This window comes from Mirounga angustirostris, unplaced genomic scaffold (genome assembly GCF_029215605.1).
Source record: "Mirounga angustirostris isolate CCGP_5_RB_7025 unplaced genomic scaffold, mMirAng1.0.hap1 SCAF_12, whole genome shotgun sequence".
Classification (NCBI taxonomy): domain Eukaryota; kingdom Metazoa; phylum Chordata; class Mammalia; order Carnivora; family Phocidae; genus Mirounga; species Mirounga angustirostris.
The window spans coordinates 87,450,237-87,469,584 of NW_026991720.1; the positions used below are offsets into that span (position 1 = coordinate 87,450,237).

At 41.1% G+C, this 19,348-nt stretch overlaps 1 protein-coding gene across 2 annotated transcripts in view; it reads right to left on the reverse strand.

Moving 5' to 3' along the window:
• Positions 1-1,070: 1,070 nt before the first annotated feature.
• The window catches only part of PUS7 (pseudouridine synthase 7), a 55,109-nt gene continuing 36,831 nt past the window's right edge, over positions 1,071-19,348 (reverse strand). For both annotated transcript variants that reach the window (XM_064575404.1, XM_045864865.2), the window contains exons 10-16: positions 10,840-10,901; positions 9,466-9,626; positions 8,375-8,501; positions 7,613-7,714; positions 4,572-4,701; positions 2,940-3,031; positions 1,071-2,164 (exon numbers count right to left, since the gene is read on the reverse strand). In XM_064575404.1, the coding sequence (XP_064431474.1) occupies positions 2,028-2,164; positions 2,940-3,031; positions 4,572-4,701; positions 7,613-7,714; positions 8,375-8,501; positions 9,466-9,626; positions 10,840-10,901 (811 nt within the window). In that variant the 3' untranslated portion in view covers positions 1,071-2,027. The remainder of the gene's footprint in view (positions 2,165-2,939; positions 3,032-4,571; positions 4,702-7,612; positions 7,715-8,374; positions 8,502-9,465; positions 9,627-10,839; positions 10,902-19,348) is intronic.

Consider the following 19,348-nt stretch of genomic DNA (forward strand, 5'->3'; position numbering starts at 1 on the left):
TTAGCTTCTTAGTTAATAGTGCTGGGTTTACATTGTAATAAAAAATAATGGTCTTTTATTATTTCTTTTAGGCAAAAACTGAGAACATAAGGTATATTTATGTTGAGAATGAGGCTGCCTTTAGGCTTATAAATTTGCCACAGAGAAATGTCTTCCCTTTGTTAAGATCAACAAAATGTCCTGACGTTGATGCTAAGGCAATGATATATTCCAAGCTGACAAGTCCCTGATGTTAGATGGGAGGTCCCCAAGTCTCAAAATGGCGCTAAGACTCTGCCTTGAATCATTATTTCCCCAGCGGTGTTTAAGAAGAAACATGCACAAACTGGCAGTTGGCTAATGCAGTGAGAAAATGGACTCATCCCATAGGGCCGTAAGTATTTCCCAGATGAAGACAACATTTCTAAGTTTAGCCTCACTTTTTTTTCCAATAATGGAAATTTATAAATGCAGAGCTACTGAATGCACTTGCATTAGGCAGTTAGTCCCCTTCATGAGCACTTTTTTCACTCATCAGTCTGATGAAGGAAAGTAACTCGCTAGCAGTGGGAAGTGCAAACAGTCCAATATACATTTAACAAATTTGGCTTTGGTAGGCCAGAAGAATCTTTAGAAACTAGCCAGCTGAAAGAGTTCTTTCCCACGAGATTTCTAATCTTTTTCACCTCTGCAGTGTGATGGATGCCATTAAAATACAGGGATGAAAAGCAGTTCTCAGTCTTCCACTGCCAGACCTGGGACATTTGTCACCCACACCGCCATGGTGGGAACGTTCCTGGTAGGGAAGCTTTTCTCCATTCTTCTCTCCAGAAAGCATGCTGGGAAGCAAGGGAGGGGTGCTACTGGAAGAATAAGCCTGAATCCGGTCCAACATGGTCCAACAGCCGTAGAGCCTGGCGCTCAACTGTATGATTCTCATGACATCTCACACCCGAGCAGGACAGATCTTTGTGCCGACACCATCTCTGAGGATCCCTCATTCACTTCGTTCCTTGCCCTCAGTCTGGGCCAAGGTTCTCATTTGCGCTCAGTTTTAGATAATTTATTTGATTAACATAACTAGTAGAAAGGAGTTTTAAAAAATATTTATTGTATTTTGTTTTAGAAATGGTAGAAAATAAAAATCGGAGCACTTACGTCACACACACACTTGGAAAGGCCTATTTAACCTTCCACGCCAGAGACAAGTTTTACACAAGGGCCCGAAACGGAAACACCTACACTGAAGGTGACGAAGGCTGATGCTGCTGATTGGAGGAGCCCTTGGAAAGGTTTAAAGTTTTCTTCTCTGCTGTCATTCATCTCGGGGCAAATAACCAGTCCAGTGGAAGGAGTTCTGAACATAAAAGGCACCTAGAGTAAAAATCAGACCTTGACTGATAAAAATAGCTGCACGCGTTTACATCGAGAAAAAAAGGTCCTATCAATGCAACTGTCCTGCAAGGCAATGAGAATATAAATGCAAAGCTATTGCAACTAAAAGATCTATCAACACTTACCTAAACCTGGTATAAGAGTTAGATGATGACACATCACTTTTGTGTTTATAAACCTTAGATGTTTTATCATCATTTAAGTAAGCATGAGTCCTGTACTTGTATTAATAGCTAGGGGTGGGGTATTCTATTTATTCATAGTCAAGATTTATTTTGTTGCATTTTCTCTTAAAATGCACCCTTGCATACTCCATTCATGGATACATTAAAAATTCATGTTGTCCTTTAAGAATGTAGCAAAACCTAAAACTGCAACTTTAAACCAAAGTCCTTTTAAATTATGATAAAGCCAGGAAAGCTGACACTTTACTATGACTTAAGCACCTGAAATATATTCTGATCAATTTATATCCTCTGAGCTAGAATTAGGATCCTCAGGATTTGTATATGTGTACAAATATTGCAAATTAAGCTAATAAAAACCTGAAAAAATACAAATAATCTTGAACTACAAGGATCTAAAGTACACCTATGGGTCTGAACAGGAAGCGGGCGGACACTGGGTGCATCTTATCATCTGGGGAAAAGGGCTCAGCGGAGCCAGGTGGTATTCAGCTGGGTCTGGTTCTTGATGCTGGTATCCACTTTTAGCACTTCGCGAATGGCCATGGTAGCGTAGGTAGAAGGAGGGAGAGAAAAATCCATCTTCAGAGCTCTGTATTTGCCTTCTGCCAGGCAAGAGAGAAGAGAACGGTCAGAAAAGGCAGGCAGCAGCAGACAGACTGGGGCGAGTCATAGCATCTATACAGGAAGGAAATAACCACGCTCCTTCCCTCGGGCGCCACTTCCCGTGGGGCTGCAGAGAGCGAACCGTGGAAGTGAGACCTGGGAGTATACGATCCAGCTGAATCCCTATGGTAATTCTACCCGGAACCTTCATAAAAAGGGCAAACATGACACAAAAGTAACAGAGTGAAAACACAATGGAACGGCACCAAGAATTTGACAATAACAATGCAAATTTCACGCGTTAGACTCCGTTCATGGCACCTGTGTTAACTCGGGGGGTGGGGATGTGGAGGAAATATTTGATCATCTAACACCACAATCTTCTGTAATGTTTCTTCATTTTCAGCGAAATCTACCATTTTAATTATCAGGCTATAACCATGAAACTAAGATGACAAAACACAAAATAGAAATCACCGAGCTGGTGGAAGGTAGTGGTGACTGCAAGAGTTTCTTTCTTTTAAAGGACTTTATTCATTTATTTGAGAGAGAGAGAGAGACAGAGCATGAGCAGGAGGGAGGAGGCAGAGGGAGAAGGAGACTCCCCGATGAGCAGGGAGCCTGATGCGGGACTCGATCCCAGGACCCCGGGATCATGACCCGACCCGAACGCAGATGCTTAACTGACCGAGCCACCCAGGCGCCCATAATTTATGTTTCTGATTGAGAAAACATTTCACAGTTGACAAAGAACTGAGCGCTGAGTAAACTTACCAGAAGCAAACACCGGTGGCGGTTTCCCTTCCAGGTTGTCCACATCTGTGTTGAAGAGTGGAATTTTAGGATCATCGTATGCAACGACTTCCCTTCAAAACACATACAGAAAGAAAAGTGTGAATGTGAACAACCATAAACACTACTAAGCTGCTTGCTGCTGTTTGCTTAGAAAGGAGAACACACAGGCCTGCTGGAACTAATTCTGGGTGGGACCATTTGGTAACAGGATAGGGCCAGATCAGATATGTGAGTATTGCCTTGATAATGTACACAGCAAGGTGACAAAGGACGCCAGTCTGTATAAAAAAAAATGTAAAATGTTTCCTTAGGATAGAAATTCTCTTTATACGTACCTGGTAAGTACTACACTTTGCACAGATGCGAATGAATTAATAATGGCATTTATGTTTTCTCCAGAGTGGTTTTCACTACTAACAACACTGCATTACTCGTAAGGAACTGCTCTCTGGAGTGGGGAGGACCAAGTCCAACCCTGCCAACCTCATCACACAACCCAGAGTAGGGAAGATAGAAAGGGAGAATGAGATGGAGAGAGAGAAGAGAGAGAACTTCCTGGCAATGGACAACTAATTCAAGATTTCGTTTTAAAAATTATCAAATAGGGGCGCCTGGGTGGCTCAGTCGGTTAAGCGACTGCCTTCGGCTCAGGTCATGATCCTGGAGTCCCGGGATCGAGTCCTGCATCGGGCTCCCTGCTCGGCGGGGAGTCTGCTTCTCCCTCTGACCCTCCCCGCTCTCATGCTCTCTCTCTCTCTCATTCTCGCTGTCTCAAATAAATAAATAAAATCTTAAAAAAAATAAAAATAATCAAATAAAGCTTTAGTTTACATTAGGTACTGAAATATTTTAAATGAGTTAATGCACGTTTATTTTTCTCTTTAGAAACATGATATTAAACAGATCTGTGTTTGGAACTCATAGCTAATTCTTTTTTTTTTTAAAGATTTTATTTATTTATCTGACACAGCGAGAGAGGGAACACAAGCAGGGGGAGAGGGAGAAGCAGGCCCCCCGGCGAGCAGGGAGCCCAATGCAGGGCTCGATCCTAGGACCCTGGGATCATGACCCGAGCCAAAGGCAGATGCTCAATGACTGAACCACCCGGCGCCCCCACAGCTAATTTTGAATAAAGGTAGCTTGCTCAGGGATAGTTCTGTAAGCAAATCTCGAATTTTAAAAGATCTCTTTTTATTTATTTGAGAGAGAAAGAGAGAGCAGGGGGAGGAGGGGCCCTCAAGCAGACTCTGGAGCCAGACGCGGGGCTCAATCTCACCACCCTGAGATCATGACCTGAGCCAAAACCAAGCTGGACACTTAACTAACTGAGCCACCCAGGTGCCCCAGCAAATCTCAATTTTGTATTTAATAGGGAAAAAGTCTATTCTCTGCACATTTCTTCAATAATTTAGCAAGGTCAATAAAATGTAAACCTAACCACTTTCACTCATTTGTTTCCTGATGATTTGAAAAATCCAAGTAGTAGCAATAATAATAATAGTAATAATAACAAGTAGCACTTCTACATCAGGTTGTAAATACTGGAAAATACACAGGTGATGCAAAAGCTTTCAATCTCACATAAAAATTCAGTTCTATTTTATCACTCACCAACTGACATTCTGAGGACGAATAATGATCTTTCGGTAGGCTCCTGATAAGGAATAATCTCGAATTTTGTGTCTCATGTTATCAATATCCAGATTGTCTGCTGTGAGCATTTCCCTGTAGGCTTCACTGACTATAAAATACAAAAAGTTAGTCGGAATGCAGCATGCCAGCAAGCTACCTTCAGCTAGACTACAAAGAGAGTAACATGTAAATTCAGTTAGATCGTCCTAACAAAACCAGTCCCTCTAATTTATAATCCATCCTGTTCTCTGTAATCAAAATTGAGGGACTTACTCCCAGGACTAGGTGTCTCCAGCTGAGGCTGGACCAACTTGTAAGTTACCTCTTGCAAGCAGCCAGAGTATCTGGAGCGTAAGGTTCTTAAGCTAACTACAAAAAGCGTTTAATTTTTTTTTAAGATTTTATTTGTTTATTTATTTGACAGAGAGACACTGCGAGAGAGGAAACACAAGCAGGGGGAGTGGGAGAGGGAGAAGCAGGCTTCCCGCTGAGCAGGGAGCCCGACTCGGGGCTCGATCCCAGGACCCCGGGATCATGACCTGAGCCGAAGGCAGACGCTTAACGACTCAGCCACCCAGGAGCCCCTACAAAAAGCATTTCATCAGAAGTTATTCAATTACAATTTATACATGCTCAGAGTTGGAAAAGACCATGTACAGAGGCCTCAAACTCTTTCTGGAGGAAGGAAAATATAAATAATATATATACATAAAAATAAAAGACCTGGGAAAAACATCTGAGCTCAGCCTCGCACCTGACGTGGACTCTGTTTTATAACACCCGAGAGAGACTGTCATCTAGCCTTTGCTTGCTGGGGCCAGTTACGGGTAACCACTTCTTCGTGAGAAACACAACTGTTAGAAGTTCCTTATTCCAAGCTGAAATCTGTCTTTCTAGAACTTCTGTTGAGTGCTTTGGAACACGGCCGATTCACTGCACTCTTCCATGTGCACTCACGAGCACTGGCCCTTTAAGCCGTCTCTTCTCTAGGCCACCCAACTGTCCCTTCAACTGTCCCTCTGCCATTTCTGTATTCCCCACAAAACACTTCATCGGTCTCAGGGTAGCAGCCTGAAGTTCTGTAAGAACTCCAGATACTTTATGTCGACTGTCAAACTAGGCCTTTACAAAAGTAACAATTTACATTTAACCCTATTCAATGCCTTCTGTGGTTCTTTTAAAAAACCTATTTTTCATATAATTAGTATTAACCATTCTGGGTAACATAATTTGCAAACATGATAAACAGATTTCTTTATTCAAGTTATTCATAAAAAATACTGGGTAGACCAGGGTGAAGGAAAGACTCACAACACACCTATAAGACAACAGGGATCCCAAATTGAGCATTGCTGGACACCGAGTGTGCATATGTTACCAACCCACAGGCCCGAACCACCACCCATCCAGTCTGTGAGCCCCTATCTTAGTCACAAGGTTTTCATGGACGGCTTGGCCAAAGGCTGTGCTGAATTTATAGATAATTGGTATTAGCCCACATTTCTGATCCTGAGAGGTACAAGAAAGAAGAATAGAATGTTTACTTTCTCTTTCTTGGAAGCTCTGAGCATCTTAAGTGCTTTCCTTCTCACTAGTTCCTGGTATCAGTGCCTCCTCGGGGCCTCACTGCGGTGTCAGAGTAGGAAGAACTTCCCTGCCCCCTCCCTCATCTCCCTTGTCATTTTCTCCTCGTCTCTACTCCTGTCCCTCAGTGGAGTCAACCTCACATAAATATTAGGAGCACAGCATTTTGATTGTGTTAATCAACATGGAAGTGGCAGATGACTAACTTTTTTAAGTATTTGCATTATCAAAGAAGGGTGTTAATACCTAATCATTCTATAACTTGTACAATTTCAAGGAATATAACACTGACAAGGAAAATTCATTCTGGTCCCTTGAGAGAAAAGATGGTTTAAGTAGGCTCCACGCCCAGTGTGGAGCCCAACGTTGGGCCTGAACTCACGACCCTGAGATCAAGGCCTGAGCTGCGATCAAGAGTCAGATGCTTAACTGAATGAGCCACCCAAGGGCTCCAACAATAAAGATTTTTTTTACAAGAAATAACCTCCCACAGACCAGTGCTGGCTAGGAGTAAATTTCCAGGGTCAGATCCACCAAGCTGGTCCCATGCTCAGAGCTGCTTTCTTTTTTCCAATTTTCGAATCCTTGAACAATGAAAGTTCCAATCCACAACCTTCCCAACCCTAATCCATTAAGGTAACGGAAGTAATTAATAACAGCCTGTGGGGAATGGGAAATAAGGGTGGTGAATTCTAACTTTTCACTCTATAAACTTCTGTGCTCGTTGACTTTTAAAACACAGTTTTTTAACCTTTAAAAAAGGCTAAAAGAAGCAATGTTAAAGTAGAACTATCCATTCACTTTCTCAATGACTTTTTCCAAAGCCTTCCTATCTTTAATAAGAATTAGTGGATTTCAGAAATTTAAATACCATTTTGTTTCTTAATTTACTCATCCAGGGGCGCCTGGCTGGCTTAGTCAGTGGATCATGTGACTCCTGATCTTGGAGTTATAAGTTTGAGCCACATGCTGGGTGTAGAGATTACTTAAAAATAAAAAAAATAAAATAAATAAATTTTAATTATCCATCTGAATACATCCCTTCCTGGGGGACTTTATATGTAAACATGGTTTATAAATGCTTGAAATCGAAACATTTTCAAGTCTGATGGAAATCAAAGTTCTAAAATTATATTTCAAGTACTGATTTTTTTTCCCCCTCTCTCTACCCTTTGCGGCCAGTGGCTTAAATATGTCAGACTTTTTTTTTTTTTAAGATTTTATTTATTTGACAGAGACAGAGAGAGCACAAGCAGAGGGAGCGGAAGGCAGAGGGAGAAGGAGGCTCCCCGTAGAGAAGGGGGAGCCCAATGCGGGGCTCGATCCCAGGACTTTGGAATCATGACCTAAGCCGAAGGCAGTTGCTTAACCAACTGAGCCACCCAGGTGCCCTGTCAGACTTTGTTTTAACTATTTTCCCCAGACAGGGAACTTACTTTTATGCTTTGGGTAGATAACATCGAAACCCGGCAAGGGCATTACCACATCATGGATGGAGTAATTATTAACATCTTCTTCATCAATGTAGGTAGCTGTAGCTGCCAAGTCACAAACAGAGAAATTAAGAAAAATTATGAAAATAGGTAATATTTGCATGAGCCTGATCTTCTAAAATTATACACATCTAAGAAGTCAGAAGTGCAAGCTGACATGGCTGAGTGGCCTACAACAAAGCTTAAAGAAATGAAGTTAGAGATCTTTTTGTCTTTTCTGCTCTACCCAAGAAATAAAAATCATGGACTGAGAACAAGTAGAAAGTAAAAAGAAAAAAAAAAAATTTATTTCTCAGCTGCACCCTCAATTTTTTAGAATGTTTGTTTTTTTTTTTTTTAAAGATTTTATTTATTTGAGAGAGAGAATGAGAGAGAGAGTGCATGAGAGGGAGAAGGGTCAGAGGGAGAAGCAGACTCCCTGCTGAGCAGGGAGCCCGATGGGGGACTCGATCCCAGGACTCCAGGATCATGACCTGAGCTGAAGGCAGATGCTTAATCTATTGGGCCACCCAGATGCCCCAAACTGGATATATATCTTCATTAAAGACACAGATCCAAACTGTTCAATCTGAGTTTACAATGTCTTTCCATTTCAACCTTACTAGACATCTCTCCCTCTCTCTTAAGTAGTGGCCAGGCTGGATTTTAAGCACCAGTGTCAAACAACTCTAGTTGGGTCAATAATGAGGATATCTGCCTTTTTACCTCCTTTGAGAACAAGGTCACCTGGAACGGGCTTCAGTCCGTACTCTTCTATTCTCTTGCTTACCATGTTATTCCATACATAGCTTTGGTAGCTATGAATATACATTAAGCGATTATTTCTTGGTATCTGGAAGGAAGAAAAAAATGGGGAAGGAAAAAAATACATATTCTGAATATTAAAAGTACTGTACTTTCCAAGATATCTCACTTGTTTAGTGGTGACCCCAGGATAAGCAGCTCATACCTTGTCATTTTTCTAATAGCTGACAGAAACAGTGACTGACGTGCAGCACCCAGTATGAGAGACAGAACCCCTCTGACTCTGACTACGGGTGTTCAGTCAGCTCCGAATGCAGCGGTTGCCATGCATTCATGCAAATAAAGCAACGCTGGGAGAACCTCTACCCTGAATCAAAAACACAGTGCTCAAACTGTAGAAATTTACACATCACTTACAGAGCAAACAGTGTTTTCTTCCTGATAATTCCATGGAAGAAGAAAACCTAGATGACTGAATGGACAACTAATTTCACGTAGCAAAAATTCTGCTTTTTTTGTTTGCCTGGGGAAGCGTAAGTAAGACTGAAGTTGAAGAGTTAAACTTCAGTCTATTCTGGGTATAGATATCTGAATAATAGCACGTGCCAAGATGGGACCCACTGTTGAACCAATGAAGAAACCAAAGAAACGCGATCATTTAAACCACTTCTAGTGCAACCTCTTACTTTTCGGTAGGTTACAGTGCTGATGCTGGAGAATGATCAAGAAATAACCTCTAAGACGGATTGTGAATTTCTAAGTACCAAGATGCTTAATTTAAATTTCTTTGCAGATAATATTTTCCACTTTAATGCTTTTCTCATGCCATCAACGTTAATAATTATTGCCAACATTTCCCCCACCCTCCCACCACCCCCATCGCCATTCAGGGTACAAACAAGGATCACTCAGGTAACACGGCACTCAGAGATCACCAAAGGATCCTTATTTCACTTTTGCTCTTTCAAAATTTAGTAAAATACTTAAAGATAAAATTTAAAAAGCATTAAGCCACCTCAAGTCATTCGCCTGACTTCACAAATAGCACTCACTATGCCAAATGCAGAGACTATATTCTTCATTCCATATTTGGAAAGTCCTCGAAGCAGCTGCCCTTCCACACACCTTTTGACAGGAAGTTTTCTGAGGGCAGCAGCTGGGTCTTTGGTCTTCGCCCACTCTTCCCTGCACTTAACCAAGTAGCCCTTTTCGGCTGGGGGAAAAAAAAAGCTGTGATTGAAACAATTTATCGAATAGACAGATTTCCGTAACTTAATGGGCTTCCTAGAGAACACAAAATTAGAAAATGCTCTTTGTAATACAGGTACTCTGAACAGCTTCTGTTCACCTGCAAATACCCATCAGAATGTGAAAAGGCGGGACAGGCAGAGTGTACTGAACGAGCCGGCTTTGTCCACCTACTGCCACCCCAGGATTTTTTTTTCTTTCTTTTAGATTTTATTTATTTATTTGACAGAGACACAGCAAGAGAGGGAACACAGGCAGGGGAAGTGGGAGAGGGAGAAGCAGGCTTCCCGCTGAGCAAGAAGCCCGATGAGGGGCTTGATCCCAGGACGCTGGGATCATGACCTGAGCTGAAGGCAGACGCTTAACAACTGAGCCACCCAGGTGCCCCCACCCCAGGATTTAAAGACCATTACTGTTCCATGATCACGGCTGATTCAACACAAGACAAAACCCAGGTAGTCCTTTCTTCCTTCTCTTTTTCTACTGTGTTGGCAAATTTAATAGGCCATTCTCCTTTATTAGACAACTTTATCTCTTTTAATTTGCAAATGAATAACTACCCAAAGGGCATAATTGTTTTGATAATTTGTGTGTGTGTGGTTTTTTTTTTTTTTTTTTGAGAGGCTCCATGCCCAGCTTGGAGCCCAATGTGGGGCTTAAACTCACGGCCCTGTGATCAAGACCTGGGCTGAAATCAAGAGTCGGACACTTAACTGACTGAGCCACCCAGTGCCCTTGTACAGTAGTATTTAAATTTTTTTTTATACAGTACGAATGCAGAGGTACTTTCTGGGAAGTTTTTTTTTACAAACTCTTCAAATACCTCAACATTTTTTGGCCCAGTTTTTACATTCTATTACACTATGCTTTAACAAATTAACCACAAGCGAAACGTGTCTGGATTCCTGCATGTTCAGAGATTTAGTAGTACATGGGGAAAAGGAAATAAACGTATTAATTTATGAAAGAATAAATTAGATGAAAACAGGATATAAATTATAAATCTCAAATATATAATTTATGAAAAAATGAACTATCCTTTCTATTTTACTGTAAAAACAATCTTTAAAAATCTGAAATAACTACCCCCAATATGCACACATACTTTTTATTCAAAGCAATTCCATGAATACCTAACAAGATATTCTATTTTTTTAATTAATGGATTTTATTCTCACCTCCAGAACGGGGTTTCAATATTAAATCCATGACTTCAGTCCAGGAATTCTGTAGGATAGCTCTAAAATTAAACATCATTTATTTTACTTAATTTTGCAGTACGATGAATTTTATATGTCAAAATCTGTGCAGTAACAAATCATGTTAACTTTATATATTTCATTAAATGTAAAAGTAAGTTGAAAAACTAATATAATGATAAAGGTTTCAAATGTAAATGCCAAAGGAAATTAAAAAAGAGAACAAAATGAAGAGCATGTTCACTCATTAACATTTAGTATCACGTCAGTTTTAAAATGCTAGTAGTATAAATCCTACCAACTCATTAAGCTGTTATACATGGTATTATCTGTTTAAATCAAAGTTAAGTCTTTCTGCAGTAAAACTTATTTGAACTTCTCAAGAAACCTCTCCCCCTTGTTAAATACCTTCTTGCTTAAACAATAAATAACACTTTATCCTTCCTATTATTCTTGCCAAAATGAAAATATCTTTATTTTTGCTGATAATATATGCTTTTTTTTTTTTTTTTAAGATTTTATTTATTTATTTGACAGAGAGAGACACAGCGAGAGTGGGAACACAAGCAGGGGGAGTGGGAGAGGGAGAAGCAGGCTTCCCGCGGAGCAGGGAGCCTGATGCGGGGCTCGATCCCAGGACCCTGAGATCATGACCTGAGCCGAAGGCAGATGCTTAACGACTGAGCCACCCAGGCGCCCCTATAATATATGCTTCTTAAAAATTACGTAGTATATAAGAAAGGTTACCTGTTATCTAATTAATATTACCTAAATTAACACTTCAGAGAGTATTTTTCATGACTTTTTAAAAAAAGATTTTTTTTTTTTTTTAAAGATTTTATTTATTTATTTGACAGAGACACAGCGAGAGAAGGAACACAAGCAGGGGGAGTAGGAGAGGGAGAAGCAGACTCCCTGCTGAGCAGGGAGCCTGATGTGGGGCTCGATCCCAGGACCCTGGGATCATGACCTGAGCCGAAGGCAGACACTTAACAACTGAGCCACCCAGGTGCCCCAAGATTTTATTTTTTTTAAGATTTTATTTATTTGAGAGAGCGCAACAGAAAGAGAGAGGGAACGAGTGGGGGGGGGAGGGGCAGAAGAACAAGCAGACTCCCCGTTGAGCAGGGAGCCCAAAGCAGGACTTGATCCCAGGACTCAGGGATCATGACCTGGGCCAAAGGCAGACGCTTAATCAACTAAGCCACCCAGGGGACCCCTTAAAGATTTTAAGTAATCTCTACACCCAGTGTGAGGCTAGAACTCACAACCCCAAGATTAAGAGTCACGAGCTCCCCTAAGCCAACCAGGTGCCACCATGACGTTTTTGATACATCTATAAGCATATCCAATTTTTCCTTTAACTTTTATTACATTATATTTTGCCGTACGAAAATTCTATTCTGTGCATCATATCTGAATTTTTTTTTTCCAATTAAGATTTCTGGTGTTGGAGTCATGCTTAGAAAGGCCTTCTCTAGGGGCACCTGGGTAGCTCAGTTGGTTAAGTGTCCAAATCTTGGTTTTGGCTCAGGTCATGTGTGGGATAGAGCTCCACAGGGAGCCCCAAATCGGGCTCCATGCTCAGCGGGGAGTCTGCTTGAGATTATCTCTCTCATCCTCCCCCACCCCCCGCCCACCCACTCTGTCCCTCTCTAAAATAAATAAATAAATCTTTTAAAAAAAAGGAAGGCCTTCCCCACCAAAAGAATATAGAAATCCCTTCTACTAATTTTTCTGTTTCTTCTAGTTAACTGGGATTTTTATTTTTCATATTTAAGTTAACCTATATGGGATCTTTTTGCATATTAAACTGTATAAAATGCTGCTTGGTATCCAATGATATGATCATGTGGATTTTTTATCCACTAGTGCGATTAATTACATAACAGATTTCTTACTGCTGGCCATCCTTGCAGTCCTGGAACAAGCCACGCTCTATCAGTCTTTCAATATTCTCCTGGGGGACACATTATGGAGCTGGCTAGGCTATCCGAAACACCTCTAGAGAGTGGAGAACTAGTTCAGGACTGGGCACTGGTCTGTCAGGTATCATAGATGTCGGTGTTCAAAAACCTATTACCTGGCTGGCCACTTGGTTTTGTGACTAGGTTTCCTGTAGAACACCCGTGCTCATCTGCGGACACACTGCGTGCGTATGACTTTCACACTGTTGTAATGGCAGCGCTGAGCACCTGCTATGAACAGCCCACGGCCCACAAAGCCCAAGATATTTACTGTCTGGCCCTTCACAGGAAAAGTCTGCCAACACGTGGTATAGTTTCTGAAGATGCTACCACATACATGAAAGTTCAGTACATACTGCCATATTAAACATGTGCAGATTTCAGTCACAAGAGGCCTTTCTACCTGGACCTCTACACATTAAGATGTTTTCCACTTTTCTTACATCATCTTTCTTTCTTCCAGCTTTTTTTTTTAATTGTATAAAATACGCCTAACATGAAACTTTTTTTTTTTTTTAAGATTTTTTTTTTTTATTTATTTGACAGAGAGATAGCGAGAGCAGAACACAAGCAGGGGGAGTGGGAGAGGGAGAAGCAGGCTTCCCACGGAGCAGGGAGCCCAATGCGGGGCTCGATCCCAGGACCCTGAGATCATGACCTGAGCCGAAGGCAGACGCTTAACGACTGAGCCACCCAGGTGCCCCTAACATGAAACTCTTAATTTGGGCCATTTTTAAAGTGTACAGTTGTGTGACACCAAGTACATTTATACTGTGTGTAACCATCAGGACAACCTGCCCCCAGAACTTTTAATCTTCCTCAACTGAAACGCTGTACACATCAAGTAACTCCCATCTCCTGGCAACCACCACTCTACTTGACGTATGAATCTAACTACCCTAGGTACCTCACGTAAGAGGATTTACACAGTATTTATCCTTTTGTGCCTGGCTTATTTCATTCAGCATAAAAGTCTTGAGGTCGATGCATGTTGTAGCAGGTCTCAGAATCTCCTTCCTGTCAAAGCTGAAGGATTCTCCATTGTATCTGTGTAACATGTTTTGGATCCATTCATCTGTTAATGGACACTTGGTTGCTTCCACCTTTTGGCTGCTATGAGTTAACACTCTTAAAAACAGGGGTGTGTAAATATTTGAGTGTTCGCTTTCACTTTTGGGTAGATACTAAAAAATGGAATTTATGGATCATATGGTGATTCTACATTTAACATTTTGAAGAATTACCGTATCATTTTCCACAGAGGCTGGTCCATTTTATACAGCAATGCAAAAGGGTTCCCATGTCTCCATATCTTCACCAACACTTGTTTTTCTTTTTTTAATAATGGTCCTTCTAATGGGTATAAAAAATTATCTCATTGTGGTTTTGATTTGTATTTCCTTAATGATTAGTATTATTGAGCACCTTTTCAATTAGTTTATTAGTCATTTGTATTTCTTTTTTGATGAAAGGTCTCTTCAAGTTCTTTGTCCACTTTTAATTAAGTTGTTTTGCTACTGCTGAGTTGTAAGGAACTCTGTATGTTTTGGATATTAACCCCTCATCAGATATATAATTTGCAAATATTTTCTCCCATTCTGTGGACTGCTTTTTCGTTGTTGATAGTGTCCTTTGTACACAAATATTTTTAATTTTATGGAGCCCAACCTATTGTTGTATCCTAGAAATTCGCAATCAAAAGTCATGAGGTTTTCCCCTAATTATATAGTTGTAGTAGGTTCAGGGCTTGGATCTATTTTGAGTTAATTCTTATAAATGATGTGAGACAACTTGTGATGGTGTGAAGGGTCCAGCTGCATTTTTTTATGTGTATATCCAATTTCCCCAACATAATTTGTTAAAAAGACTGTCCTCGGGGTGCCTGGGTGGCTCAGTCGTTAAGCGTCTGCCTTCGGCTCAGGTCATGATCCCAGGGTCTTGGAATCGAGACCCGCATCGGGCTCCCTGCTCGGTGGGAAGCCTGCTTCTCCCTCTCCCACTCCCCCTGCTTGTGATTCCCTCTCTCTCTGTGTCTCTCTCTCTGTCAAATAAATAAATAAATAAGTAAATCTTAAAAAAATAAAAGAACTGTGCTCTCCTCATTGAATGGTCTTGTCACCCTTGTCGAAAATCATTTGACCACGTATGCAAGGATTTATTCCCTTAAAAAATATATATATAATTCATATATCCATGTATATGGATAATTCATATATCCATGTAATTCATCTTCATTTAAGTGCATAATTCAATGGCTTTTGGTATACTCACAGAATTGTGTAACATTACGCAATCATTATGGAACATCTTTAGCACCCAAAAAGAAATACTACACCCAGCAGCAGTCACTCTCCATTACCCCTCCCCCAAATGTAGGCAACCACTAATCAACTTTGTCTCTATGGATTTGCCTATTCTGGATATTTCATATAAATGAATCCTGTAGTATCTTGCCCTTTGTGACTAGCTTCTTTCACTTAGCATGTTTTCAAGGTCCATCCATGTTGTAGCAGGTATCAGTACTCCATTCTCTTTTATTGTTGAATGACATTCCATTGTACGGATACATCACATTTTGTTTATCCATTTATCAGTTGATGGGACATTTGGGTTGTTTCCATTTTTTTTGGCTGCTATAAACGTTGGTGTAAATTGTTTTCTTTTTTTTTTGGATTTACTTATTTATTTATTTGACAGAGAGAGAGAGAGACACAGCGAGAGAGGGAACACAAGCAGGGGGAGTGGGAGAGGGAGAAGCAGGCTCCCTGACGAGCAGGGAGCCCGATGCGGGGCTCAATCCCAGGACCCTGGGATCATGACCTGAGCCGAAGGCAGACGCTTAACGACTGAGCCACCCAGGCGCCCTAAATTCTTGTTTTCAAAAAATTGGTGTAAACACGTTTTCAATTCCTAAGTATTTACCTAGGAGTGTAACAGCTGAGTCCTATAATAACTCTACACTGAACCTTTTGGGGACTAGCCAGGCTGTTATCCAAAATGGCTATACCATTTTATATTTCTACCGGCAGCACATGAGGGTTCCAATTTCTCCACATCCTCACCAACACTTGTTATTGTCTGTCTTTTTGTTTAGCTATCATAGTGGATCTGAAGTGATAGTTCATTGTGGTTTTGAATTGCTTTTCCCTAACGATTAGTGATTCCCTGATGATGTTGAGCATCTTTTTGTGTGCCTACTGGCCATTAATCTATGTTTTTTGGAGAAATGTCTACTCAGATCACTTGCCTATTTTAGACTGTTGTCTCTTTGGTCTTTGAATTATAAGAGTTCTTTAAAAAAACTTTAGAGGGGCGCCTGGGTGGCTCAGTCGTTAAGCGTCTGCCTTCGGCTCAGGTCATGATCCCGGGTTCCTGGGATCGAGCCCCGCATCGGGCTCCCTGCTCCACGGGAAGCCTGCTTCTCCCTGTCCCACTCCCCCTGCTTGTGTTCCCTCTCTCGCTGTGTCTCTCTCTGTCAAATAAATAAATAAAAAATCTTTAAAAAAAAGAATAGAAGAGGAGCTGAGAGAGGAGCAGCAACTTTTTTTTTCTTATGTTAATCCCCATACATTACATCATTAGTTTTAGATGAAGTGTTCCATGATTGTTTGTGCATAACACCCAGTGCTCCATGCAGAATGTGCCCTCCTCAATACCCACCACCAGGCTAACCCATCCTCCCACCCCCCTCCCCTCTAGAACCCTCAGTTTGTTTTTCAGAGTCCATAGTCTCTCATGGTTCATCTCCCCCTCCGATTCCCCCCCTTCATTCTTCCCCTCCTGTTATCTTCTTCTTTTTTTTTTCTTAACATATATTGCATTGTTTGTTTCAGAGGTACAGATCTGAGATTCAACAGTCTTGCACAATTCACAGCGCTCACCATAGCACATACCCTCCCCAGTGTCTATCACCCAGCCACCCCATCCCTCCCACCCCACCCCCCACTCCAGCAACCCTCAGTTTGTTTCCTGCAATTAAGAATTCCTCATATCAGTGAGGTCATATGATACATGTCTTTCTCTGTTTGACTTATTTCGAGAGCAGTAGCAACTTTAAAAAAAAACAAAAAACTTTAGATGTAAGTCATTTGTCCATCTTTAATCTATAAACTAAGGGTTGTTTTGTTTTTTCCTTAGGAGGTCCTATGATGGTAACAGTGGGCTGCTCTGAAGCTAGGAAATATTCCTATGTTATGGAAACTGTTGGTTTGAAATCTTGAATGGACTGCATACTGACTGTATACTTAGGGCCTACAATGCAATTTTTGTTCCTTTCTGTTTGTTTTTGATAAATCTGATCTCATTTTCATTAGCCATTTTATATTATCTTTGGAGTACAAAATTTGCAGGGTCCCATGGCTGTTCTTCTGCCAAATTAACTACAGATTCAAAAGTTGATACAGGGGCACCTGGGTGGCTCAGTTGGTTGAGGGTCTGACTCTTGGTTTCGGCTCACATCATGATCTCAGGGTCATGAGACTGAGCCCCGTGTAGGACTCTGCGCTCAGGGCAGGGTCTGCTTGAGATTCTCTCCTCCACCCACCACCCCCCAACTCCGCTCGCGCCTGCGCTCTCTCTTCCTCTCTAAAATAAATATAAAGATACAGTCTGGGGCGCCTGTCTGGCTCATCAGTGGAGCGTGCAACTCTTGATCTCAAGGTCAAGCTGGGCATGGAGCCTACTTAAAAAATAAATAAAATGCTATTTAAAACAAAACAAAACAAAATTTAAAAAGCCAAAAGTTGATACAGTCTTCCCTTAAACATTGAAAACATTATCATTTATTATCTAATAATAATGATTATTAGTTACTTTAGTTTTCTTCTCAGCAAAAATTCTTTTTCTGGTTAGTATGCTCTATCTATCGATCTATCTATTTATAAGATTTTATTTATTTGACAGAGACACAGCGAGAGAGGGAACACAAGCAGGGGGAGTGGCAGAGGGAGAAGCAGACTCCCCGCTGAGGAGGGAGCCCGATGCCGGCTCGATCCCAGGATCTGGGATCCTGACCTGAGCCAAAGGCAGATGCTTAACGACTGAGCCTCCCAGGCCCCCCTGGTTAGTATGCTTTAGTATTAAAATACTACTATCTGCTTATTGAGTACCTACTATATCCTAGATATAGCAACGGGTGCTGCATAAATATCACGTCACTTCATTTTCACCACCCTGTGAAGTCAGCATTACGATCTCCATTTGACAGATGAGTAATCTGAGGCTCAGAACTGCCTGAGCTTTTAACCTTCTCAATACTGCCTCAAAGAAATAGAGGAAATACTATATGACAGATTTTTATCATTTTGTGCTTTTCTAAAACCTTATTATTTTAAAAATATTTTATTTATTTATTTGAGAGACAGAAAGAAAGTATGTGAGAGCAGGGGGAGGGGTGCAGAGAGAGAAAATCTCAAGCAGAGTCTGCACTCATTGCGGAGCCCTACGCAGGGCTCGATCCCACAACCCTGAAATCATGATATGAGCCAAAACCAAGAATCAGATGCCTAACCAACTGAGCCACCCAGGCACCCCAATCATTCTGTGCTTTTAAAAAATGCATGAACAAATGCAAGTTCATGTAGTCAGCTGCTGCAACCATGCACGGGAAGTCAAGAAAAGTCCTCTGTTCCTAGGACTATAGGGGACCAACTAGTGAGCTCCAGCAGACCCCCAAGCCTAAATTTCACCTTTGCTAGAACATGGGTTTGAAACACAAGGAAGAACACGAACTACATAATCTCTCAGATCACTTCCAACTCATGACTTCTATAATTCAAACTCCCATGAGAATGATTATTTTATGTAACAATCTACTGAACAGCAGGACAGCATATGACGGCTTAGGTTTCCAAATCCAATAAGTATGTATGTATGTATTTAAAGTTCATTTATTTGGGTGCTTGGGTGGCTCAATCGGTTAAGCATCTGCCTTCGGCTCAGGTCATGATCCCGAAGCCCTGGGATTGAGTCCTGCGTCGGGCTCCCTGTTCAGCGGGGAGTCTGCTTCTCGCTCTGCCCCTCCCTCTGCTCATGCTCTAATAAATAAAATAAAATTAAAAAAAAAATTTATTTATTTAAGTAATCTCTACACCCAATGTGGGGCTTGAACTCATGACCCCGAGATCAAGAGTTGCACGCTCTTCCAACTGAGCTAGCCAGGCGTCCCTTTTAAGGTTTTTTTTTTAAATTTATTTAAGTAATCTCTACACCCAATGTGGGGCTCCAATGACCCCAAGATCAAGAGTCCAAGTATTTATTGATGGGATTTCCACCCTAGCTTACCCTAGAGGGATTCCCTATTCCATGAAAGTGAATCAGAGTTCTTAAAATAAATTTTACCATGCTATTTCCATCCTACACCACTTTCTTTAAGGGCGGGGAAAATGCAGATGAAAGTTTAATAAACTGGAAAGCGTTTGTTAACAGAAATCACAAACTGCGTCCTGTCAGGCTAAGCAACAGCTTACTGTACTCAGCCACGAGTTACCTGTAAAGAAGGAACTAAAAACAGAATCCCTGGA